This window comes from Odontesthes bonariensis, chromosome 4 (assembly GCF_027942865.1).
Source record: "Odontesthes bonariensis isolate fOdoBon6 chromosome 4, fOdoBon6.hap1, whole genome shotgun sequence".
Taxonomy (NCBI): domain Eukaryota; kingdom Metazoa; phylum Chordata; class Actinopteri; order Atheriniformes; family Atherinopsidae; genus Odontesthes; species Odontesthes bonariensis.
The window spans coordinates 27,226,197-27,252,809 of record NC_134509.1 but is presented as its reverse complement, the minus strand read 5'-3'; the positions used below and the strand labels follow the sequence as shown (position 1 = coordinate 27,252,809).

Genomic DNA, 26,613 nt, shown 5'->3' with positions numbered 1-26,613 from the left:
ATATAGGATTTTAGCAGCTCAACAGTCCTACATCTTCTTTGTCATATTTGGTGTTGCACGATGTGCCAATTGATATCAGTTGTTAAAAGTCTGAATTGCAGGCAACCCAGTCCAACACGTGGACACAGTCCTCCAAAGATGAAAAAAGATATCTGGATGAGAGCATATGTTGCTCTAAAATTTATAAATACCTTATAGCATGGTGACTTTCCAGATTTGCTAGTTCCATAACATTAATGCACACCCAGTGATGAAGGCTTTTGAAATGAGCAGTTTGAACTGAGAGGTTTAAAGCTTGTGAGCACTGATCACAAGCTGGATGGTCCCTCTCCTCTTTCTAAAAAGAGTTTCAAATTTCAATTTGTTTGACCACAGAGCAGATTTCCGTTTCACCTCAGTCCATTTTCAATAAGCATTTGACCAGAGAAGACAGCCCCACTGGATCACGTTCACATGTGGCTTGTTCTTTTCATGATAGAGCTTTAACCTGCATTTGTGGATGGCACAGAAAAGTGGGTTCCCAGAAAATGATTTCTGGAAGTGTTCCTGAGCCGATGCAGTGATTTCCATGACAGAATCAAGTCTGTTTTTACGGCAGTGCCGTCTCAGAGCCCAAAGATTATAGGAAACCAATGTGTCCATTGTGAAAAGCGATGTCTCCAGATCTCTGACTATTTCAATTACATTTAGTACTGAAGATAATGGAATATAAGAAGTGTTCATTATTTTTGCATTGGGGGACTTTTCTTTTTTGTTTTTTTGTTTTTAAATTGCTCCACAATCGTAGATTGCTGAACCTTTGCCCATCTTGACTTTTGAGAGACTCTGCCTCTCTATACCCTGGAGCTCATTTTATACCTGTTCATATTGACATTAATCTTTCTATTCATATTTTGTGTAATTCTCTGAAAAATAGGAATCTTCCATGGTACAACTGTTCTAATCATGTTCATGCTTAAATAATCATCCTGTTATTCTAATTTGAATGTTGTATCCATAGAATAGGCAGTAATTAGCAAATTACTATTTTTGCTATGTTTATACTTCTTGGTTCTGTTCCAAGGCATAGTGTCCATCTATCCAACCATTGTTCCTGCTTCCCAGAGATCTGGTCACAGAGGCAACACGTCCAGGAGACATCATTACCCAACTAACACTATTCAGTAGAGTTGGGGAGTGCTGTATGGTCTGCATTGTTATATATTTCCAAGCTAATGAGCTAATGCTATGAGTTAATATGTTTCTATCAACATCTTATAGAGCTTGATGATGAGCTGACAAGCTTAACCGAGAAAAATCGAACAAAACTGAAGAATTAAAATATAAGGACCATTATGTTTTATTCAGCACAGTGTAATTTATCCTTATGTCACAATCAACATTTACAAATATATAGCAAAATCAAAACTTTCTGAAAAGGATGAATTGCTTCCTTGAGTTTCACTACTGCTCACATGCAAATACATTGTACTGATTGGTCATCTCCTTCATGCCCAAGCAGATAGGTCGGTATTCATCAGTCTGACATTCACTGGGTGTTGGCCAGTACTCAATCCAGGTTCTTTCACCAAGCACATATTGATACCTGAGGAGAGAAATTAGACCAAAACACTGCGTGATGATGTGACTAGCTCTCTGTAACATACTGGAACATTATAAAAGCACAAGATATATTAAATGCAGTGAAAAGCACAAACAAAAAAACTTACGTTTGCTGTACGTCTTCAATGTGCATGTCACTGGATGAACCCATGACCAGGTATGTTTTGCCCTTTATTAGACTTAAAGCTTCTCTGCAGTGTTGATAACTAAGGAAGGTGCGCAGTTTATTCAAAGGACTGACATCAGTAGTTCCTGTAATGGAAATGTAGAAGAGACAGAGAAAGAAAGCACAAATTAATCTAATATGTAACTCTTTGTTTAATATGCAACATTGATGCAACAACCTGCTGCTCTGGGCTCAAAGTAGCATAGTCTCGATCCAAAAAAAAAACTGAACCAACACACAAATGACGCCTATGTGAAGCCCATAAGACAGCTCAAAGATATCTTTATATGAGAAACTATATGAACTCAGATTGTACCCCTTTCTTTGTGGAAATAGGTGCGAGTAATGACGTACAAATGCTTCGTAATTGAATTTTTAGGTATCTGCACTTTACTTGAATGCGTACAGTAATGTATATCTGCACTTTTAAATCTCTACATTTAGAAGATACATATGATACTTTGGTGTATCCATCGGTACATGACAAACATAGCAAGATATGGAATGTTAAAACAGAAAAGAGAGAGACCTGAATGTAATATTGCGCCAAGAACAGTCAGTAGTTAGTGACATGGATAATAGTGAATCGTTTAAAGATCCACTTCCATCGTTATTTCATTTACAAATATACATATTACTGTGGTCACCACTACGATTGAATGCATTGTGCATCGTTTTATTTAAAAAATATTGTCCTTGTATCCTTGTTTGAAGCTGTTTTGTGTGAGCTAGAATTGGCCTGTGTGGCAAACGACTGGCTTTTCCGGTTTTCCTCATGAATATCCGCGACGTGAAAATAAGGCACCTCTGATTGGTTTCTTAAAAAAAAAACGTCACGGGGCACACCCCCTAGACCTACAGCTGAGCTGTGCCACTGCCAGCCCGCAGCGCGCTATGTTTGAACTGTGTCTGGAGTTTCTTGCTGCACTGCAACGATTGGCAATCATTGCTGTGAATTTGTGAAAGTTGGCGGATAAAATCATGTCTTCATGCATTCGCACCGCCTTACTCGCGCGAGTATTGCCGCGGGTGTAAATTGAATTTACTCGCCTTATTCGCGCGAGTAAAAAACGACCGAATAGCTCAAGGGGCTATCCATTTCATTCTCTCATCAACCATGGCTGATAAAAGTACCATCGCGTCCTTGTACCTGCTGTGGCAGTCCGAGATTCATCTGAAACGCACACGCCGTCGTGTCTGGGTCAGTGACATCATCCGGTGGTGCATTCAGCTCGGATAATTTCACCGCCTTCTCCAGGAGTTGCGTCTGGATGACGGCCGCTTCCAGCGGTATTTCAGGCTCACCAGGACCCAGTTTGATGACCTGCTCGGGAGGATCGGTGCCGTGATCTCTCGGCAGGACACCAACTACAGGCGCTCCGCAGCTGAAATGGAGCTACGGTGCCGTGATCACCTGAAATCGGTGCCGTGATTTCAGGTTTATTTTTTTATTTTATTTATTTTATTTAGTCAGGGACCATGTGCAAAGTACATTAATTACAAAGTAAAGAGATGACCTGCACCAGATTGTAGTTTAGAAGCTAATTTTCATCTGCAGTCCCATCTGCATGTCACAGACACGACTCCATTTCAGCTGCGGAGTGCCTGTCCATCAGATTAGCTGTGGCCATGCCATACAAGGCTATGGGCGAGGCTTACGACCGAGTGACGAATGAAAGTTTCGCCTTCTCTCACGCGCTCATTTGTCTGTGTCTCTAAGTGGGTTGACCCTTCAATGACCAGTGCAGCCCCAGTAGATCGAATTACACTTTGGCGTGGCGCATACTCATTGACTTGTTGTGACCTACCACATTTTAAAATGAGTGACACAAAAGTGGTTTCCAGCGAAAGTTGGCCTTTAACACTGTAGGATTCAGATTCAAAGCAGCAAATTATTCATCCTCTGTGGCCTTATTTAAAGGTGCTCTTTGTCGAAAAAATATGGTTAAAACAGCCATCGACAGAATTGGAAAAAGCAATACCTTTTTGTTGTTGTAAAAAACGACAGAAACGGTCCCAAAAAAAGAGTAAATATCGGTGTTGCTGATATTAACTGGGAACCGCTTTTGGGGAGTAAAGGACTACAATCTAATGCAGAAATAAAACATTTTCTTCTGAAATTGTAATTAAAAAGCTTGTATTATTAACATTGTGGATGCAGCCAATCCTGTGGTTGTAACTTCTCTCGGGTGATTCTGCTATACAGTTGGCTTGCTGCATGTATTAATGCAGGGCTTTTGTTTGTTTTGGTTCCAGGTTTTGGAACAGTGGACCAGATCTTTCCCTTGCAGAGTTACTGAGGGGATCATGGAAGTTTGGCCATTAAGTCAACATGTGTTTTGTAAACTTGGAAAAGGCTTTCGACCGTGTTCTCTGAAGGATTTTGTGGGAGGTGCTGAGGGAGTATGGGGTACCAGAGCCGCTTTTTTTATTTTTAACTATCTGGTCCCTATATAACCACGAGATTGCAGATACAAGTGGCTGAAATGAGTTTCCTTTGGAGAGTGGCCGGGCTTAAGTTTAGAGAGTGGGTGAGGAGCTCGGCAATCTGGAGGGAACTCGGAGTAGAGCCGCTGCTTCTGCGTATTGAAAGGAGTCAGCATAAGTGGTTTGGGGATCTGGTGAGGATGCCTCCTGGTCACCTCACTTTGGAGGTTTTTTACGGGCACATCCTACTTGGATGGATGGATGTCCTTTTACTTGAGTACTTCAGACTGTGTGTATGTTTGAAACTTGGCACACTGATAAGAATATCTCTACAAAGCTAACTTTTGTCATAGCAAGTAATTGTTTGCAATTCTATTAAGTTTGTAAATATCAAATATTGCAACTATTCGGCACATTTTAACATAATACTGCTGAGTTTTCAGACATTTCTTGTGGAATCATGATTGGATAATCATGGCTGCCCTGCCTCTGGACAAGAAACTAAATGAACATGCTGGCATCTCTAAAGCTTACTTTCAGCTTTGCTTATTCAAAATGTAGTTTAGGTACAAAAATTGGCTTTTTTTGCATTGCATTCTGTACCGCACAGTTGGTTGGTTCTTGGTTGAAAAACAGAAACATATTGAAATCCATGTCAGCTGCCAGGCAGTGCAACTTAAGTTGGAAAAATACTAGCAGTAACTTGTTTATCAAATAGATAAAACAATTTCAGCAAGGAGATGGAGAGGGCCTGTGAACAATTTATACCAGTGTCTAGGGAAGTATAGAAACAAGTGCAGAAACAAGGTCAGTACCCACCTTCTTTGATGACTTCTGTTACCCTCATTACGTAACTGTCAGTGGACAACTCGAATGCAATATTTTCCACCAAAACTTTGTATGCTGTGAGCAGACAATGCAAAGATTTTAGCTCTGTGTCTTACTGAGATCATCTCAATTTCAATGCACACTTTCTGAGGGTAGAAATATAAATGAAGCACACTTATGGTTTCTTACCAAAGTCAATTTTGCTGGTCTCTGTGCTCTCGCAAATCTTGGCCGTGCGCTCATCATTGGAGACTTTTTCCTTCTTCTGCATACTGCAATTCTCTGAAAATACAAAAAAATAGAACCCTCAGTTTAATCTGATTCCAGCCTCAACTTTAATATAAAACATATATATATGTATATATATTTACATTAATAAACAGTTGAGGAAAACACATGTTAAGTTATTTATCATTCAGTTTAAGTTATTGAATAGTCAGAATCTTGTTTACCTTCTGCACATACGCACTCATCACCTCTGCAAAGCTGCAGTAGTTGTCCGCCCCTCCTCTCTGGATGGTAGAATTTAACACATGGTGTTTCTGAAATGGAAGAAATGTATTTAAAATAACTGAATGCTTATTCGCAAATATCTAAAATTGTACTTTTTACTTTTTCTTTTTTTATCCTATTCACTATTTTATCTGAAAAAAAAAAAAGATTAAAGGTCAAGAAAGGCAGCATATCCTTCTAAGACTTACGGTCATAGTATTCATAGGCAGACACAGCTGCTGGTTGTAAAACGCCCACTTTCATTGTCTGACGGATCCTAAACGAGATCTCTTCTGGTCGTGTGTGAGATACCTGTAGGAGATGTGAAACAAAGGTGAGATAGACATGAATAAACAGATGTCAAGGTGGAGCAAGAGACGGAGAAGACCAACGTTTTACCTTGTCCAAGTAAATGACAAGTGAGCCTCTCTCTGACAGAACTGTGTTCATCTCATATTTTGCAATGGTGGCGGCACGCCCTTTAGACAGCTACACAAAAACACAAGACAAGCAGCTCATCAGACATCTTTTTAAAAACACTTGTTTTTTGCTAACAGGTATTTCTTAATCATGATCTAAGACAGTGAATATTAAAATTCTTACTAGGTCCAGATCTTTTGTGTCAACAGTAAAGCCTGTTAGCAAGCCAATATCCAAGATTGACATGGTTGCATCACGATCCTTGTCTTTGAACCTGTAAACAACAATGGACGGCGTAATTAAAATACTAAGTAGTTGGAGAGGAAGAAAGCAAATTACTTTATCAAATATTGTTTCATGTTTTCTAATTTATACAAGCGAGAGTGTGGTGTATTGTACTTACAAAAGCTCTATTCTAAGCATGTATGTCTTCTCATCATCATCAAGTTTCTCTGGAGGAACAAAGTATGAGAAATGCAATAGATTAATCTAACCATTATCTAACCTTTACCTGCGTGGATGCAAGCAGACCACAGAGGCTTAAATGGACAAAGGGGAACAAAATTACCTGGGAGAAGCTGCACTGACACGTTAAACTTCTTGCAGTCACTTTCCTTTTGTTTAGGCAGAGCGTAAAACAGTGACACCATCTGTCAAATTGATTGAATAATTATGTGATTTTGAATTGTAGTAAACAAATAAAGATTTGTCTTAAAATTTCTGATACCCATTCATCCATAATACTTGGAAGGTTTATGACATGCATTTTCTTGAACGGGACTTTTCACATTAATGCCGATGTGTTGTTGCCAAATAATTCATTTAACTATTTTATATATTGCATTTTCTGTTGACCAAAACTGTTATTTATTTGCCTGCAGCCTCTGAGGAAATATGCAATGAAAATCTTTCTTCTTTATTGTGAATAATCAGCTGCCCATGTGTTTATTCATATTAAAATTGAATTATCTGCTTGAAAGAAAATAATATGCAAACATTTTCTCGGATATGAAAGGGAAATGACCACATATGTTCCCTTTAAGTCTCAATGAGATAAGAAAAAAGGTAAATAAAATATTGTTGAATGATGCCCATTGTTTAGATATGCAAATAATGCACTTAGATTTGTCTAGTTTCAAAAGCAAACGATACATACAAAACTAAATAAAAAAAAATAATCTCTTACTTGCACAGTTGCTTCTCCTGTTCCTCTGGCACTCACGCTCACATCCTGGTTTATGTTATTAATCTGTTGGGATATACATGCAGAGATATCCGTACACAGGAATAAGTAGACAAGACTGACATACATGGAGTGTTGTATGTGTGAATGAGAGATTGTGTTCTCACTTTGGATGTTCGTGTAGCATAGTGGTTATTCCTGTTGATGTTGTACTTCTCAGGCTTTGATTTTCCCGGCAACTGAATGTCTACATTCAGATTATATTCTGGTTCTTGAGCCATGGTCCAGTACTCAGCCACAGCCTGGTACACCATGATAGTAGCCTAGACAGAAAAATGTGAAAAACAAAAGGTAAAGTAAAGTTAATAACAGCATTTCACTGGAAACAGATAAAAAAGTCTTGTTGAACAAAAGGTTTTATACTACCTGAGTTGATCCATAACCTCCACCCACAAACTGTTGTTGGTTGAACCATCTCACAACAGGTCTTGCATCTTCAAAGGCCTTTATTGATAAAAAGCAAGAAAAAATTGAACCATTGTTGCTGATGATGCACGGAAGTTTTAGGAAAAAAGCGCTGACTTTGTTATAGTTAAAATGTTACCTTATAGCTACTTTAGAATTCCTTATAATCAAATCAAATCAAATTTATTTGTATAGCACATTTCATGTACAAAACAATTCAAAGTGCTTTACATAAAATAAAAGCATTGCAGCAGGGAGTGGAAGAAGCATTAAAAATGCATAAAAGAATATAAAGAGAAACAAATAAAATCATTTAAATGAATTTAAAATCAGGCAACAGTCTAGATAAGTTAAAAGATATTTCATGCATAGACACATGAGAACAGAAATGTTTTTAACCTGGATTTAAAAATGTCTACATTTGGTGAAGGTTTAATCTCCACTGGCAGTTTGTTCCACTTGTTTGCAGCATAACAGCTAAATGCTGCTTCTCCATGTTTAGTCTGGACTCTGGACTGGACCAGCTGACCTGAGTCCTTGGATCTAAGAGCTCTGCTTGGTTTATATTCTCTGAACATATCACAGATGTATTTTGGCCCTAAACCGTTCTGGGATTTGTAAACCATCAGCAGGCTTTTAAAATCTATTCTGTGACTGACTGGAAGCCAGAGTAAAGATTTTAAAACTGGTGTGATGTGTTCAGATCTCTTAGTCCGGGTTAAAACTCTAGCAGCAGCGTTCTGGATGAGCTGCAGATGTTTAATGCTCTTTTATTATAAAGCACAATAAGGCAATATAAATTTCATGTCCATGGTTTTGCAGCAGAATTTTTTTGCTGTCTTTTATTTTAATTTCCATCTGTTTATTTATTTTGCTTGTACACAAAACAGTGACATGACACAAATAAAAATATGTATATGTAGTTTACACTACGTTGGAGAAATTATTATTTCGATTCTATAATTAAATTAAGCATGATGCAAAGGGTCAGAGTTCTCCAGAAAGTGCTGTGACTCAAATACACTCATGTGTGAAATGCTTACCTGGGACTTGACAAGAGCCAACAGAGCATAAGCTGTAGCCTCCAATGTGAACATACGTTTCCCAGGTACTGGCCAGTGGGATAACTCTGAAAAATATAAAAAAAATACCTTTTCTATAACTGTCTGAAATATGTCCCCCAGATGCTGGACCAAAAAAGTGTCTGTCTATCTATCTATCTATCTATCTATCTATCTATCTATCTATCTATCTATCTATCTATCTATCTATCCATACTATTTTAGTCTTATTACCATATTACCATATTCAATGAAGGGGATACTATTGTATGCCTAATGAGCAATAATCATCTAATAACTGACCTTATTACAATTCTAGCTGAGAAAATGTATACAGCAATAATTACTTCAAAATGTTTTTAAAAAATCTGTTTGGCTGCACCTGGAGATATAAACTTGTAGAGGACCTCCCGATTCAATTTTTGTTCATTGGCCAGAGCATATGATGTAATGGCAACGGCATATGGGTTGGTCAGACTTTGCAGGCGTCTCTCCAGGTAGGCAACTGCTTTGTCAATGCTGCCTGGCAGACTCTGGACAAATGAAAAATAGAAAAAGGGGATGCAGGATATGTATATTTTTGGTTAACAGGAAGTCACCAAAAGACATTGACATGAATATAAAAAGCCGTAATATCCATTCCTGTTTGGGAATGCTGTAACAATTCCTCTTCATTGCTTTGGGAGTCACCCTAAACCTCATTCAATTACATTCGATAGTGGGCAGTGGGGTTGAGATGAAAATGGAGAAAAGCTGGAAGCTTCAAGGCGGGGTCAAATTTAGCAGTCATAATTATTTAATTCTTTGTTACTTCTGAACGTCTGTTCTCACGTTACCAGCTTAGGCAAGCCTGATGTTTCCAAAATATACATATACATTTACTTCACTGGCAATTTTCTAGTATATGATAAGTTTATTTGAAGAGGAGGAAAAAAATGCTGTATACTGTTGAGGTACTCACATTAACTTTTGCAGAACATATTGTGCGTGTTTCCTGCATGGCGATGAGGCAGAAGGCTGTCATGGAGGCATCTGAATCTTTCCCACGCACATCACCCTACACAGGCACACACACCATTGGATGTCGGTGCCATCATTATCATCATCATCAAAAAAAAGAAAAGAAAGGAAAGGAAAGGGAAAGAAAATCCTTTCATCCACAGCGTACATTACTTTTTTCAATGCGTCACATATTTTTTACACTAAAAATAAAGAAATGATATAAATGAAATTGGTGCACTCACAATCATCTCTCCGTGGTATACTTTTCCAACTTCTTTAAACAAACCGTCAGGCTGCTGAGCATTTAGGATCAGATACTTGACAGCGTCACAGATATGTTCAGTTTTCACTCCCACCAGATTGTAGGCCATGGAAAACACTTTGATAACATAGGCTGTCAGCCTTGAAAAGGAAAGGGAATGGCTTGATCATCAAGTGTCACTTGCATGCATATAAAGTACAGCTTTGAAAATTCAGAAGTTATGATTTGCCGAAAATGGTGTAGGAATCCATGTATATTTAAGTGCCTCACCAGCTGCTACTTTGATGACTGGCCCACACAGCAAAAGACCCATCACTTTTACGGAAAGCCAGCTCATTAGTGTAGCCTGAACAAAGCAAAAAAAAAAAAAAAAACCTTTTTGAGAAAGCCATCAACTCTGTAACTTCCTATCCACTTACAAACATTTTGAGAAAATCCTTTCAGTTGAGTTCTATGTTGAAATGCCTTGGTTTAATCTGTGTGAGCCTACCAGATTTTATGTGTTGGATAGCTTCATTCCGTTTCTGGAAGCCCACAGGTTCCCACTGATTAGTTTTGTCCAAATATGTGGTTGCAATGACAGGGAGGGTCATATGGATCATGTTTTGCTCTCCACAGCCCCCGGGCTGTCTGATCAGAGTACCCATTGATTTCCCACTAATCGCATTCTCCACGAGTCCATTTACTTGTTCTCTACCTGAATGCACAAAAAAAAAAGAAATCCTTTAAGTTAACAGCAGGACCCTTAAACAGACATTCAAAGTCCTTCCGTTTTCATCTTTTTCATTTCCATTTTCCATTGTATCTCATAAGTGGCTAAAATGTAACAGTATGTCTCACCTGTGACAGAAACCTGCGTGATAGTAGGTGCACCTGGAACCAAGCCGGCTTTCGGAATATTACTGTTCAAAGTTTCTACTTGTACACGATCTAAAAGCAGAAAGCAGTGAGGGATCAGTTAGAGAGTGATAAAACATGCTATTACTAAACAGCTACATTGCACTTTTGTGTAGGTGAACTCACCTTTGCCTTTTTTAACTGGATCTAGAGTTACACTCTGAAGCTTTTTGACCAGTACACCCTCAGGCTGGAAAAAAAAAAGGTTAAACATTATTAATTGTTGATACAGAACGTATTCAGATACTTTCAAAGTTCCCAGATTTTGTTATCTTCCATTTTTCCTTGAAATGGATTCAGTTGATATTATTTTGATATTAATGTACATGCAATACTCTTAATTTACCTTAGAATTCAGACAGACCCTGTGACATGAGACTCACAATTAGCTGTTTCTGTCATAGGTCCTTTACATGATTCTATGTTTTGTGTATTAGGAAGAATTATTCAGGATCATTTCTTCCAACTTTTTTTGTTTTGTATTACATGTAGGTGAGATTGATTGAAAAATCCAAGTCTGTATACTTTTCTACAGAGAATAGATAAACAGCCTATTATATAGCATAAAAATATAGATTTGTCTCTCTTACCACCACCCTTAGTAGCTTCATGATTCCATCATTGAGGTGGGAGTCTTTAACTGCTGCTTTGACCTCGATGCTGTGTTGTCCTTCTTTCATGGGAATAATGACAAAGGGTACAGAACGCGTAGTTTCCGGCCCCACTTTGACTTCCTGGCGATACCTCCTGCGTTTGGAAGCTGCACTGCACACACTCTCCTCCTCAGACAGATCAACACGAACCTTAAAACGGGACAAAGGTGAAGAAAGAGGTGTTGTTTCACAAATGCAAACAATATGATCGTCCAACAAAGTGAAATATATTTGTCTTTCTGGACATGTGCTTAACTTTTAGCAATTGCATTGAGAGTATAGAAATTATTTTCATCATTGAGAAGAATGTACAAGGAGTCAAAAAAGGATCACATTCATTGGTATTAGTTAATGATTATCTGGAAAGCATGCACTCATCATTTCAGGAAATATCCTCATCGCAGAAGAACTGTTTTTGTTTTTGTTGTTACTTTTGTTTTTGACGTACAGTGATAATGTCAGGGCTGTAGTTGTGAAGAATTGCTTTGATTTCCAGCTGCTCTCCGCGGACAGCAGAATAAGGCAGCCTGAGATCGATGAAGAAATCCTTACGGACAATGACCTCTAAAGACTCACCAACACAAATTCCTTAAAGTAGATAGAATGGAAAAAGAAAAAAAGAGATTAAACAGCAGAGAAGAGTAAGCATTTAAATGGTGGCAGAGGGACTCCTCCTCACCATGAGTTCTTGAGAGACTGATGCCAGTGAACTGCCAGGTTGTGATTGAATCTTGCAAAGGAATCCCTTTTTCCCACGAAGTGGTCTCGCTGAAATACAGGAAAGTCTCAGCAGTTTGAGGGACAGCTGTAGATCGATTGGTTTAGCATTTAAACTGATCTCCTTTATATTTTTTGTACAACTTTCACTTTACTCACCAGTTTGGTCTACGGCAAGCAGGCAGAGTGATGTCTGACCACAGCCAACTTTCAGGGAACTTGGTGCGAGTAACAATTTCATTGCTATCCATGTAACTTTCATCCGACTCACCTATTGATAATGAATATGGTATCATTATGCCTTTTTATCGCAACTGATATGAACATGAAGAGCCACCCTCCATCCTTTTTCCAATCACTTACTGCGAGCAAGTTGAAGGTTGTCCTGTTTTTTCTCAGCTATCTGGCTTTCCATCTCCGTGCAGCAGTGCAGGAAGGCATCAACACAGGCTTTGCCATCCACTATGTACTCACTGCGCCGCGTACAGGTGTATGAAAGTGGGGTGTCCTTCATGCCATCCAAACAACAGTCACGTTGCAGTTTATTATCATATTGGCTCACTGGAGAGACGGAGGGTTGTGGATAGAAAAATAAAGTTATAAATAAAGACCTTTAGAAATAGAAGTCAAAAATATAAAGTAGAACAGCTTTCTGACTTTTCACTGATGCAAAGATTAAAGTTATGTATCGGAAAATGGCTCAATATTGGCTATCAAGCGGTTTAGAGCAGTGCATCTTACTTAAGGTGGTTCTGACTTCGAGTATAGTTGAGGCCCGTTTTCGCCTTGAAGGTCTCGCACATTTCAATTCTGAAAATGCAACACAGAATGATATTTGACACAGAACCTAACAAGCTTCAATCAAGAGTTGAGTCTTTTTCTAGGAATGTCTACTATCACACACATTAAATCAATTTTTAACAAGAAAACTAGTTAAATCAAATGTTAAACATACCTTAAATTAACCTTTAATCATACCATACAGTGAGCCTGAGAATTGTGTATCTCTTTCCGCACATTTCCTTTCCGTTATCATATTATTCTCTAGCTTCTTTATATTCACTATTTTTCAGTCTCCATATCTGTTACAATCAAAGGTGGGCTGCACAATGGTTCTGTTGTTAGCAGTGTTGCCTCACTGCAAGAGGGTTGCTGGTTTAAATCCCAGCTGGGGCCTTTCTGTGGGGAGATTGTATTTTCTCCTCACGCATATGTGGGTTCTTCCTCCCACCGTCCAGAAACATGCATGTTAGGTTAATTGGTGAGTCTTAATTGATTCTTAGGTGTGCATGTGCATGGTTGGTTGTCTCTGTGTGGTCCTCTGATAGACTGGCAACATGTATAGATTGCGCCCTGACTCTCACCGGGACAGGCTCCAGTGCCCTTGCTAAGTTGGATTTGGCAGGGATAGAAAATGGATAGATTCACCCTCCATGCCTTAAATGCTGTCCTGGATTTTGAGAATGCCCACCTGGGATGGGTTCCTTCTTCCTGGCTTTGCCTCCCAGTACCCAGCTGCTGCACTTTGATTAGGCCCACTGTCAGCTTCTTTACCATTTCTAATATGTAGCCCGTTATATAAACATTGCTCACCTGTGGTGTTAGAATGCTGCGATTGAATGTACACTCCTTGCCAATATGTCACTTGTTTTTTAACATGTGTTTAGTACTTACACTGCATTACTCACATTTGCAGAAATGAAGCAATATCTACAAGTGATATATTCATCTAATCAAAAATAACAAGGGGCTGGCACAGTGGTGTGCCAGTTAGCACTGTTGCCTCCCAGCATAAAGGTGCCTTGTTTGAATTTCTGCCTCTCTTTTTGAATATGGATGGACTTTACATGCTCTCCATGTTCAAGTAGGTTTGTTCCAAATACTCAAATCGAAAATATGAGTGTTGGATTAATCAACAGTTTTAAATTGGCTGTAAATACGAGTGTGAGCACACATTGACGTTCGTATCTTTGATAGCCACACGGTGGACTTGCAGGCTTTCCAGGATTAGTGGATCTAGAGGAAACTAACAACTCATTGATCCTCATACTTTTATTTGATCTGAAGACTGTTGGCAAAACCTCATTCCAGAGTGTGCAATTAGGAGAGAAAATTGACTTAAATTGTTATCTTATATTGTCACCTTGTCTGTAGGGTGTTCCCGCAACAGTGCTGGACTCAAACAGCAGCCCAGCATCAAAGAACACATTCATACTGTCCTTCCCTCCACCTGCTGTGCAGCCTGTGTCATACTTCTCTACCACATCCCACACCTGTATAGCAGAGGCAAACAGACAAATATAGAGGTCAACCATTTAGTTCTGATGTGACAAGGATGAATTACTTCTACAGAGTATTTCACATTAATAGCACTCTTCACCACTGTGTACTTTTAGAAATACTTGAGAGTGAACAGATGTGGATTTGAATTCACTCTGGCATTTTAATATAATCTATTTAGAAAAAGACGAAAGAAATTACTTTTTTCTGGGTGAGGCGGTGCTTGTTGTTTAGGACATATACGCCTTTATCGACTGCCACCAGTCCCACTGTGGCCCTTGGATCTCCCGTGACTCTCAGACCAAACATCTTGCGCGGCTCATAGGAGGCAGCGGGTCTTAATGCTTCCAGTTTTAGCTAAATGTGAAGAAAACGGCAATGAACGAGACGTACAGATATGCAAAAGAATATGTCCATGATACAGTCAACATCTGTGAACCTTGTTTGTCAATTATTCATTCTGTTACAAAAGTGTTGGATGTCTCTCACCGTGCCCATGCATGAGTCTTTTACATCCACCCAAACAGAGTCTGACACCACTTCATTAACAGTTGGATGGTAGTAGGCTATGATGCGGAATGATGGCAACATCTCTTTGGTAATGGGAATTATCAGGGAAATCAGGACTTGGCCTTTGGTTTTATAACGTCCTGATTTCACAACCTGGCCTCTGCTCGTGATCTGGGGACACAAGTTTATATATCAGTACTTATCAAATATGAATGCACATACCATCAGAGATCGCAGGAGACAACTAATGTCATTATGTATGTGCATCCTCGCATATAAAAAGCATCTCTCACCAGGTATGTGATGTCTTTGTCTTGACCTGGTTGCTTATTGAGGTTGAGGTTGATTTTCAAGTTGTCTCCTATTTTCAGCTCAGCTGTATCCACACCTGTGAAATTGATAAGATGCTAATGTTTTAAAACGTAAAAGATCTGGTGCTGAACAATTCTGTTGCAATGCAACGTCTTGTTATTTGAGCCTATGATGTCATTTCAGGATAGTACTTACCAATGTGGATATAACTCTTGCTGTTGGTATTGTATGGGATAGCTTCCATCTTTGCTGATGCTTGTCTCTCAGGTGTAAGCTTAGAATCATCAGTCTTTGCCTGTAATTAAAGACTCATACACTTAGGCATACAGCATAAAAAAGTTACCTAGTTAAATGAATAATCGTGGCAGCCAAACTCCTGCTATAAAATAAGAACAGTGCCACATCACACCAGCATTATGACCATATACTTACTGCCTATTAGTATTTCAAATAATTTACAAATCACTCTAAAGTACTTCATGGCCTGACTCCAAATTATGGATCAAAACTCAAAAGTGGCAGCCTGCTGCAGTAGTACTGAATATATTGTGTCTTTCTTTGTATCCTTTTGAGATTTTTTCATGAGCGTTTTTCTGTGATTTTTTAAAAATCATTCCAGCTGGAATGATTTCTGCTGGCAATTCTGGCAGAAGTAACTCATTGAGCAATCCAAAGTGCAAGGAATGCCTGAAATGAGACCCCAAATTCAAATTAATTGAAGAGAAGATGTCTAAGATGCAGAACAAGCGCAAAACAGAAAACAAGGAGGAGGAAACTTGCCAAAGACGCAGCGGGAAAATCAGAAAAGCTAAATTATTTTCTATCACCAAGACAAGACAATCCACAAACGTGCATGTTAGGTTAATTGCTGATTCTAAATTGACCATAGGAGTGAGTTGGAGTGTGCATTATTGTTTGTCTCTGTGTTGGTTCTGTTATAAACTGGAAAGCTCCAGCGCCCCCATGACGTTGATCTGGATAAATCGGGAATAGAAAATGAAAGGATGAATGGATGACTCGGAAAAAACCTCCTGCCTGCCCCACCTCACACTTAAGAACTAAAAAAAGCATCAAGAAGGACTAATGTTTGCTTTTATGGCTTTGCTTGAGTAACTCTGGTTTGCCACATCAGTATCTTCCGTTGCTTATCACCCAAGATATATTCATACGAGAAAGGCTTGTTGTTATTGGTTTTCAAATAATAGTCTATCTAAAAAAAAAAAGTTTAATTGTTTATTTTCATACTTAAAGCAATACTATGTAACATTTCTACCTTAAAATAACAGCTTGAAAAAAATTGTGCGGCTAGAATGAGTTTTAATATTACGATTGGCCTGTCTCCTATGCCCTTCGGGGGTCTGAGTTGGAAAAACTGCTCTATGTAACTTTGCTGGACCGGCCCAGGAGCTGAGCGGAAGTACTTTGACTTGCTTTCTGGCACACCTACCGCAAAAACAAATAGACCCCTCTCACGCTCCCAGGTATAAGGCTAAGCTAGCACAACATTATCAGTACGATCATCATGGCAGAGGCACCGAAGAAACGGAAGAAGACGTTGACTGATGAAGCAAGGAAGAGAAAGAGAGAGGCCGACAAAGCAAGAGACCGTAACCGTACATTACCTCCAAGCCTGTAGGGGGAGCTCCATAATGGGCTTTTTGAGAAGTTACATTGTATTGCTTTAACTCTTGAGTTACAGATGCAGCTTTATTACAGTATTTACTTTGAGCTTGAGTTTCATTCTTTGTTTTTTTAGTTTTTTTATTGTTTTACATTTTATCTGTGGTGTTCTGTAGTTTTTAAGACATTTATCAATTGTTTTAAGTTACGTACAGTGATTGCCAGATTGGCATTTCCCGCTGCTGTATTGATGGTAAGCCTTGCCATGCCATTGGCAGCAGTGGAGCCCCTCACATCACCAGGACTGACCACCACTGGAATACCTTCTGCCGGACTCTCATCGGGATTCAGTATTTCAACCTTACATTAGATGTAGAAAAAAGAATGAGAAAGCCATTTTATTGAAACATATTTTAAGAGCAGTGCAATGCTCTGAGGTAAGTTTTTCTGCAAACAGCTCTAGGTGTGCAGTACAAATTAGTTGAAATAATTACATTAATTATCGCTACATCCTAATAAATATCTGTGCAGTAACAATAACTGACTTACAGAAAAGAAATGTTATCTGTGTTTTTTTTTGTTGTTTTTTTTTAAATTAAAGTCTAAATATAACTGCCAAATAATATAACTTGGTACTTTACCGCAATATCAAAGGACATTCCTGGTTTGAAATATTTGGGCGTTCTCTTGAAAGTGATGGTGTAGGGTGATGTGACAATCTTGATGCCTCTCAACTCTGCTTCCACCATTTCACTACCTGTAACAGAAACACAAACACACTAATAATAACTGAACACCATGACCCTCATCTATTTGTACAAGTCTGAGTAGCTCTTTCTTCACATTTGTGTTGATATGATGTTCTTCTTATCTCTTGTTTTAGTCATTTTAGACCTTAACTGTTCTAGAATTAACTTTGAAATTTCTGAACCACTTAGTACGAATGATTGACGCAAAATCAAAGATACTGAACAGGCACAAACATGCGGCTTGTCTCTCTTACCGCTGTCTGTCAGCACACTGACAGACACAAAAATGTCGTTCCCCACAAGACTCAGAATGTTTGGGAAGGTCTGCGTTATTTGCTCCCTCTTTAGGTCAACCTGTCCTTCTCCATTCTGGATCTAATGAAATGTGGTAAAGAAAAGTCAGCCTGACTTCATATTAGCATCCTTATTACTGAATACAATTAAACAGGATAAGAAATAATACTCTAATGTGCTCACAGGCACTCTTGAAAGAGAGTTTGGGAGGCTCCTCTTCTGACCCTTCTCTATAATCCCAAATACGACATAGCCAGTCCCATACACTTCTTTTCCAAACAGATATCTAAAAGAGAGACATGTTTAAGCCCTACACTGAAGTAAAACAGGACAACCTGAAAAGCATGGTCACTGCAACAGCAACAAATATGAAAAAGATTGAAACACAGTTTACCTTACAGTTACTTTTCTAAATTAACCTGAATGCACAAAAAAATGACTTCACATACGTAGCTTTGATTTTGATGCTGAGTTCCTCGCTGTCCACATAGAAGAACGGGGTAATGGGTGACAGTTTAACCTCAAAACTGGGAAGCACTGTTAAGTGACAAAATCTTGTGAACATTCAGTCAGGTGAGAAGTAATTGAATGTACAAGTCATTAGTGCTAAAAGTGGGAGATTTACCATATTCTTTGACCTCAAAGTTTGCAGAATAGCTCTGCTGTGGGTTGCTGCTGAACTTTGCCACCACCTTCCACAGTCCAGGACTGCACAAAGAGACACACAAGGGCACACATCTCAGTAATCATACAAGAAATGATTCAATCTTTATAACACAGGGTTAAGATAACACTGGAAAAAGACTTCTGGATAATTGTTTACCCATTACACAAAGCATTTCATGCTTACAGTGTCTCATAGAGAGTATTATATACACAAAATGTTTAAAAAGAATCCTTAGCCTGACCGACTGTACTGATGAGGATGTCACAATAATGACTGCACAGCAAATAGCTACTAATGTTTTTCTCCTGTCACAAAACTAGTTTTGTCATAAAAAGATGAAGGTACACAGTTAAGACTTCACCTTCAGTAGAAGGCACAGGCATGGTGATCTATGCATCTGGCCATGCTCCGTCTTCTGGGAGTTTCAATTGCAGAGTGCAAAATTTTGGGGGAATGTATTTAAGTGAGTGACTGCAACTTATTCACTACGCTTTGCACCTTGTAATTCACTGCCCTTCACACCTTTATTTGAAAGCAAAAAAAACCAAACAAAAGTTTGTCTTAAATTTTGTGCCCAATGTAGCTTTGGCTCCGGTGCTCAGAGGGCCCACAGGTGTTGTGCAGCATGGGTGGGAGGAGAAAGTGCAATAAGTGAAGGAAGATATTTTCCATTTGTGTGCATTTATTTGGACAAAACAAGTTGTTCTTAGTAAACAAAAATGCCTACAGCCTGGAAAACTTTTTGCAGCTTCTCACGTATTACCTGATGTCTCACCAATTCCTTGTTAATTTTGACAACAATAGCACAAAAATGGCTCCATATGGCTGTTTTTGTCTGATATTTTCTTCCAAGACTTGTCACTTTCACTGTGGCTCCATGTCTACTCTACGTCTTAAATTGTATGGGTTTGATTTTGCTGTCATGTTCAGGCTTATATCTTCTATGTTGGAACAAGAAACGTCTGGGTTGTTGGTAAATTACAGACTGCTGATTATTAAAAGGTCTGTTTGTTTGTGACTGTGTACTCATGTTTAGCTGCTCCTGGATACACTGTTCTGATAGTTATTGAAATGAGCTGGTCTCATGTGTTTAGCAGATCAGTGCAATCGTAGGATATTACTCGACAAAACTGTAGGTATGTATTTAATTATTTATCTATTATTTACCCATAGGTATTTAGTTCTGATTTGCAACCACGGGAAAAATTGGAGAGTAATTGCAAATCTTACACTTTAGATTCATAAAGATACAATAAAAATATCAAGGTGGGTGCTTCCTAGAAATGGCACATAAAGTAAAAATGTAACTGTTATTCATTTATTAAAAAGGAAAATTACAAATAAAATTGTCTCTGAAATTCAAATTCAAAATTTCAACAACATGTTTTGCAACATTTTGCTAAACAGGACAAGATGCACAAGGATTGAGTCAATTTTCTAACCACCATTTTAAAACCATACTTTTTTTTTTTTTTTAATTTGGGCTGTTTCAAAGTCCACTGAGAGGCTGCTAACCTTATTATGTGAGATATCTTCGCTATATTCACTCATCATCTAGGTTAAGAGAGCATTCATGACTAAAGCAACATAAACAGATGAATAGATAGATAGATAAATAAAGAGATTTAAAAGATAGACTGTAGATAAACATTGTAAGAAAAAACAAACTCACCTAACAATGTCACCAAGCTGGAAATCTCCAGTATGAATACCTGCATTTAGAGAGACTACTTCAGGTGGTAAGATGATGCCCTCAGGAGTCTGAAAACATTTGTGTCGAGTTAACATTAATGCGACATGGATGCATTTTGGTTGTTTTGATTTGTCCTCCCAGTTACAGCTGATTAAGGGAGGGATTTGGGGTAAGATTAGCCATTTTTACTTATGTTGTCCTCAAGTTAAGCAATAAAAAGACAGAACTAAGATAAAGACCTCTAACCTAATGTCATGATGTGTCTCATCATGTCAAATAATCAGAACTAATTTTGACAAAGAAATCTAAAAATAAGGCTTCTTACAAAAGAAAAATTTTCCCATGGCTCAATTAGCTCCAGGTTAGGGGGTAAGTTGCACTGTCTGGGGGTAAACTTATCATCTAATGGAATCTAAATTAAACCTTTGAGAAACTATTAAAAACAAATTTAATAGTCTATTTTTGTTTTGTAAATTGTTATAGTTATTTTCTTAAATATAACGTAAGATAAAGCAAAAGATTACACCAAAGTTGTAATCTTACCAAAAACGGAAAAAAACTTTTGAATAAACCAGAAAATATTTAAATAGATTTTTTTCTTGTCAGAAAACAAATGTAAAACAAAAACTGCTGCAGCCCATATCACAGTTAATATCCATATCCAATACAAAACCCATTTGTTGCTTTTGGGATTTTTGCAAAAAAAGCAACAGTTTTTTGTACAGCTTAAAGACCAATGCAGATGACTGCACAGCACTCTATTCACTAAAGTTCCAGTGTGTCTAAACTTGACTCATTTTACCCCAGGCTGTTGGTTCACTTTGTTCCATAGCAGATATTTTGAAAGAAACAAGCCAGCTTACCAAGTCAGGCAACTATTTGACTAAATGATCAGCATGTTTTTTTATACTGACAAATTAACAACATGTAACATAAAGGTTTCTACGCCTGGATAAACTGACATTGTTGCAGTAGTCGTTATAGCTGATATGACAACATTTTACTTAGACAAGCCAAAAACAGCTTTCTAAGAAAACTGCTGCAAATCACTCCCACGCGCCTCTTCTTTTTAGAGTCGAGCAAAAATGACGAGTGCTTCCAAAATGAATGGTCACATGACAGTGCATGGTTGCCAAGATACATAGAGTAGGTCGACTTACTCACTGGCTCATCTTACCCCAGTATCCCCTATATGATATTACTTTCACATCTCTGCTTATAAAGAATAAAACACAATACCACAATCTCAATGGAGATAGAAGCATTAGCTTGGTTTTGAAGATTCCCTTCCACAGGCTCCATTCCTGGCGTCAGTGCAAACATCCTATAAAGAACTGACAGAAAGACAAAAAGTTAATTTAGTTTCTCATAGTTAAACGTGGGTTCATTTATTGCATTTTGAGTTGTGACTGCATCCAAAGTAAACACAAGAAACTTCCCTCCCTAAATTTAACAATTAACCTTCTAATACTGGCTCAGTACCTAATGAAGAACCTCCTGATCCCTATAATCCTGATATAGACCAGTGAGCAGTGCTGACCAACATGTCATTGGGGTCATCAGGTGGGAACCTCCTTTCATCAGTGTTTCATCTAGTTAGGCCCACGACACCTCCAGAAGGCTAGACAGTGATCACTGGCGTCCCAGAGTCACTCCCCTAATGCCAGCCATCACTGCTCCTCACACCAAAGTAAGTACTTGAGTGGGTGGCTTAACTTCAATTTAGATCAGTCACTCAAAAACGACATGTCATACCATTTTTTTGTCTTTTTTTTGTGTCTCTTCAAATACTTCACTGAATAAATCTCATTTAATCTTCATTCATTTGAAATGTAGGGGGACTCTGACAGTTTTACACTTGTGCTGAGGTTTACTACACAGCTGGAGAACGGTTTTCCACACTTTGACAAAGTAACCTTCATGTATTACATACGATCCCTGGGTGGCCAGGGAGGATCATGATTAAACCCATATTCAAATGCATATCTGTTTGCACATGAGCACATTACACATTTTTATATATATATTTTTATACACATATTTCCTTTACACATTCAGTCGATTTTTTTCAAATAAAGTGCCCTGAGTTACTGCAGGCAACATAAGACTTTAACGTTTTCTGCAGGTTTTTGATAACCAAAAACACAGTCTACCAAAAGCTGCTGATATTGACCAAATTTCTGCATTTATCGGATAACTTTTAAGTCAGTCACTGCTTATACAGATCCAGATTAAAACAAAGCATACAGATAAAATACATACAAAGATGTGGGATTATCTGATGTCATTTTATAAATTAACCACTGCTAAAGGGGAGTTCACAAGCAAGTGGTGCATCAAGTGGTAAACACAGATACACCTTTTATTAGCTGTTATAAAGAAATAATGTTCACGTCTTTTCTCTGCTACTATAAAGAAAAAAGGCAGCCTTTCATAAATATATTAAGCTAATCTGTTTGAAGTTTAGTTACTGTCATGAGTGAAACTCCTCAAACAGGTAAAGTCAAACGTTTAACTTCAGGAGGCAAAGGATAAGACCCAGACGGCGGTGAGAGAGAAGCACACAGGGTCGGAGCTGACCTGAACGTCTCGGAGATCTTAACTCCTTCCTCGGTGACTCATGGTGGTTCATTTGTTATACCGGTAGTTACCTAAATGCAAGAGAACCACTAATGTAGCCTCAGTGCAAAAGAAACAGTCGCTGAGCTCAGTTGCTATGTTTTCCTCTTGTTGTTACCATGGTAACGTATGACTACAAACCACGAATTGGCAAGAGTCGTTATCTATCTATCTATCTATCTATCTATCTATCTATCTATCTATCTATAATGTAATCTTGAAAAGTACCATTTTTACACTCAAAATGGGACATGAGGGAGCTTTGAAAGATGATAAATTAGGATCAGACGACAGGAAGATTCTTTAGGTTGTAAGATGAAAAATGTAGGATGCAGTATATTTATATAAAAAATGAGCACATCTCTGATTCTGCTCATATAATTGTTCCTGTAGGTCCAATGCTTAATTGATATAAAGTGTAAGATGGGTAAAATGTCAAATTTGTTCCATGTTATGGAGTGTTTGCATATTTGACTACCATGAACATATCTAACAAGATCTTGTGGGTCACATCAGCGGTGAAGCACTGTCCTCACCTTTGGTGCTCGGGGTGTAGATGGTCTTGTCGGTCTGTATGAAGATGTAACCAGACTGGAAGGACACCAAAACAACTTTCTCTAGCACTCGTCCAGGGAAATTGGCTTGAAGGTAAACATACTGCTTTACACTGGGATCTTTGCTGAAGTCTCCAGCTGGGATCTGAAACCAGAGGAGAGAGGTGACTTGTTGTGTTAGGAGTACAGGAATGTACTGATAGCATTTCTGAGAGGATGCTTTTGTTTATTTGAGGTCATGTGAGCAATCTTGTAACATTAACATATACATCAGTATTTCATTTACCGTTATTTTCCCAAGCATCTGGAAGAAACCTGCACTGGTGAGGGTCACAGATGTGCTTGCCAGCTTTTTAGTTTTTGTTGGATGGTTCATCACGTTGATTTCAACCGTAATGTCTCCTCCTGTGCATTCTAGACACTCAACAAAGACGTTTTCTGTTGTTCCCACTCGCAGCAAGTTGGGAGCAGACATCACCTCTCTGTAGAGCAGATGGTGAAAGTATTATAGTCGCTTTGTAAAAAAAAAATCAACAAGTAAATACATAAATTAATTCATTCGAACCCTGTGCTGAAACTGACTTATTGATTAACATTGTATTTCATTAAGGCAGGATAACACGTTCAGTGTTAATCAGGTGCACAAACTGGTAGCCTACTATATTCATGGGACTCAAATGGAGGATCCCAAGTCTTTGAATGGATAGAGGAGGGCCTAAAATTGGTTTTATGGTCAATTTTAGAATTATGTTAAGGTCACATTTATAGGAAGGGTTAGTGTTAGGCATTCAGCTGTTATAGTTAGGGATAGGTGGCAGGGGAATGCATTAAAGGGGAACTCCGGGGCATTTGAAGCGCAATCCCATTGCCAGAGGTTGTCAAATACTGACAGTAGGACACAGACTGGTGCAAATCGGCGCTCCCTGTGCGGCGATTGCGCTGTTTGCGCAGCCTGTCATGCTAGCCAAATACGTGGTGGCTAGGGTCAAGCGCTAACCCTTCCACGTAAAACAACAACTTGCACACTGCAGAAACGTCACACCACTTTATAAACCATCCGACAATAAAGTCACAAGCCTTACCATCAAAACCATATGCATGGTTCTCACATTACTGGCATGGGGACGTTACAAAACAACTTTATAAACAGCATGTAACTCACCGGTTGTTGGTATGCGCGCGCATGTGAAAGCCCAAAAGAGTCGATGGACGATACTCCCATATATAAAGCAATTATCTTCTCTAGAAAAAAAACTGCGTTCAAGTATTTAAAACATTACAACAATATATTACAACAATATTGTTGTAATGTTTTAAATACTTGAACGCAGTTTTGTAACGTTGTAAAGTTGTTTTGTAACGTCCCCATGCCAGTAATGTGAGAACCATGCATATGGTTTTGATGGTAAGGCTTGTGACTTTATTGTCGGATGGTTTATAAAGTGGTGTGACGTTTCTGCAGTGTGCAAGTTGTTGTTTTACGTGGAAGGTTTAGAATTTGCCCCTTGGCCACCACGTATTTGGCTAGCATGACAGGCTGCGCAAACAGCACAATCGCCGCACAGGGAGCGCCGATTTGCACCAGTCTGTGTCCTACTGTCAGTATTTGACAACCTCTGGCAATGGGATTGCGCTTCAAATGCCCCGGAGTTCCCCTTTAAGTCAAAAAATTACAGTCAGAAACTTCCAAAAATCCATGACTGACATTTTTTAAGATTAATTTTGCCATTTAAAATAACAATTATATGAATAATTATCCTTATCAAAAAATATCCATATCTGATCCCTCACACCTATTTACTATTCTATAACCTTTGGAGAGTCATACCCGTCAGGTTAAGAACTTCTATCCGATAGTTTTTTTTATTTGTTTGTTTTTCTTTTTATGTAGATATTTGTCTAGAGTAGACGGTGGTTGTGAGCTGCTTTCTGGACTTTACACCTAATGAGTAATCCATTGATAATCTTGATTAATTTCCAGCAATTGATCGCTAAACTTTTCATCATGACCCTGGACTCTGTTTTCTGTGGTTACTTTGATCCACCACTATCCAGCCGCAGAACAAAAAATCAGACTAATGTAATGGTATGACTTGAAAACAAAATTCCTCTTATCTTAACTTTTATGACACCACCTTTTAATATGAAAGATAAACTTTAATTGTCTGTGAAATCTGGTAAAACAATACCCATACGCTTTCAAAGATTCTCACCAGACATGTTTAGAAATAAATTCTGTTCGAGTATTCTGCTCTGTTAAGAGGAATGACACTCCAAAAAAACCCTTCTCTGAGCTTTGTTTTCTATGAATCAGTGAAAATATGTACAGATTCAGTAGGACTACTTACAGTCGACCATCAGCAAGAGAAGTCAGGGAGGCAAAGGCCAGAGAGGCCAGCAGCAGCAGAACATTCCTCCTCATCCTCCAACCTGATCCTGATCTGCTATCAATGCAGACTGAAGCTCTGCAGCACCCTCCTTTTATCCACTTACCCCCCTCCTCCACCTTTGACTTATTTACTGTTTCATTTCTCCTTTTCAAAGAGTGTCTCTGTATACTTAGTCAAACGCAAACACACATGATTTCCCTGCAGTAGTTGAGAAACTGCCCAGCCCACATAAATCTTATCTCCTTTCTGAGGAAAGGGATAAACACTGGAAATCAATAAGCCTTTGGCATCTTTCACTGACATATAAACATGCAGTCAAATAACTAGTTTCGTGCAGGATCACATTAAAACATTCTAAAATATACTTTCTAAATGTGAATCCTTTCTGTCTTTCCTTGACTGGAAACACTTGACAGATTTATAGCTATTGTTTTGCCCATGATGAATCAATAAACATACAGAATCAAATGGTGAGCATGCACAAACACATGAACAACCAGTGAGGCGAAAGTCCTGCATATTTTCAAGGTAAGCAGTTTGGCAGGACTTTTTGGAGTTACGCAAACAGGGAATTTTCAACAGCAACAATCTTATTTAGATAAAGTCAACCTTTTCTTTTATCAACTATTCCATTTTTAATGAAAATAGAGAAGAAACTATAAGGGCACCTTTGTCTTTGAATGTTTGTTCTATCTTTACTCTATTTACTGATTTGTTTTTGTCTTTTCTAAAATAAAGCAAATAAACAAA

The 26,613-nt window shown here is 38.4% G+C and overlaps 1 protein-coding gene across 1 annotated transcript; it reads right to left on the bottom strand.

The window, feature by feature from the left end:
* Positions 1 to 1,373: 1,373 nt before the first annotated feature.
* On the bottom strand, positions 1,374 to 25,895 carry LOC142378840 (complement C3-like). The gene is made up of 43 exons (XM_075463767.1): positions 25,822 to 25,895; positions 23,760 to 23,955; positions 23,456 to 23,618; positions 21,540 to 21,634; positions 20,280 to 20,368; positions 18,566 to 18,648; positions 18,390 to 18,477; positions 18,124 to 18,226; positions 17,901 to 18,021; positions 17,539 to 17,654; positions 17,111 to 17,257; positions 15,473 to 15,572; positions 15,259 to 15,353; positions 14,945 to 15,136; positions 14,657 to 14,812; positions 14,319 to 14,448; positions 12,917 to 12,985; positions 12,539 to 12,736; positions 12,335 to 12,446; positions 12,138 to 12,226; positions 11,907 to 12,046; positions 11,396 to 11,608; positions 10,932 to 10,995; positions 10,749 to 10,838; positions 10,399 to 10,605; positions 10,179 to 10,254; positions 9,889 to 10,048; positions 9,606 to 9,701; positions 9,027 to 9,177; positions 8,627 to 8,712; positions 7,545 to 7,622; positions 7,286 to 7,441; positions 7,122 to 7,184; positions 6,504 to 6,585; positions 6,339 to 6,387; positions 6,119 to 6,209; positions 5,915 to 6,004; positions 5,725 to 5,827; positions 5,476 to 5,565; positions 5,213 to 5,305; positions 5,015 to 5,098; positions 1,710 to 1,854; positions 1,374 to 1,585 (listed from the first exon to the last, which is right to left on the bottom strand). Exons 1-43 carry the CDS (start codon positions 25,893 to 25,895, stop codon positions 1,444 to 1,446), a joined length of 4,965 nt encoding a protein of 1,654 aa, XP_075319882.1. The 3' UTR covers positions 1,374 to 1,443.
* Positions 25,896 to 26,613: the final 718 nt, after the last annotated feature.

Bases quoted from the DNA above. Each gene is read 5' to 3' on its own strand.
- LOC142378840 (XM_075463767.1), bottom strand. From the start codon at position 25,895: ATGAGGAGGAATGTTCTGCTGCTGCTGGCCTCTCTGGCCTTTGCCTCC. The intron at 23,619-23,759 runs GTAAATGAAATA...CTCTGGTTTCAG, and splicing joins AGATGCTTGGGAAAATAACG to ATCCCAGCTGGAGACTTCAG. The intron at 15,137-15,258 runs GTGAGAGATGCT...TTGTGTCCCCAG, and splicing joins ACAAAGACATCACATACCTG to ATCACGAGCAGAGGCCAGGT.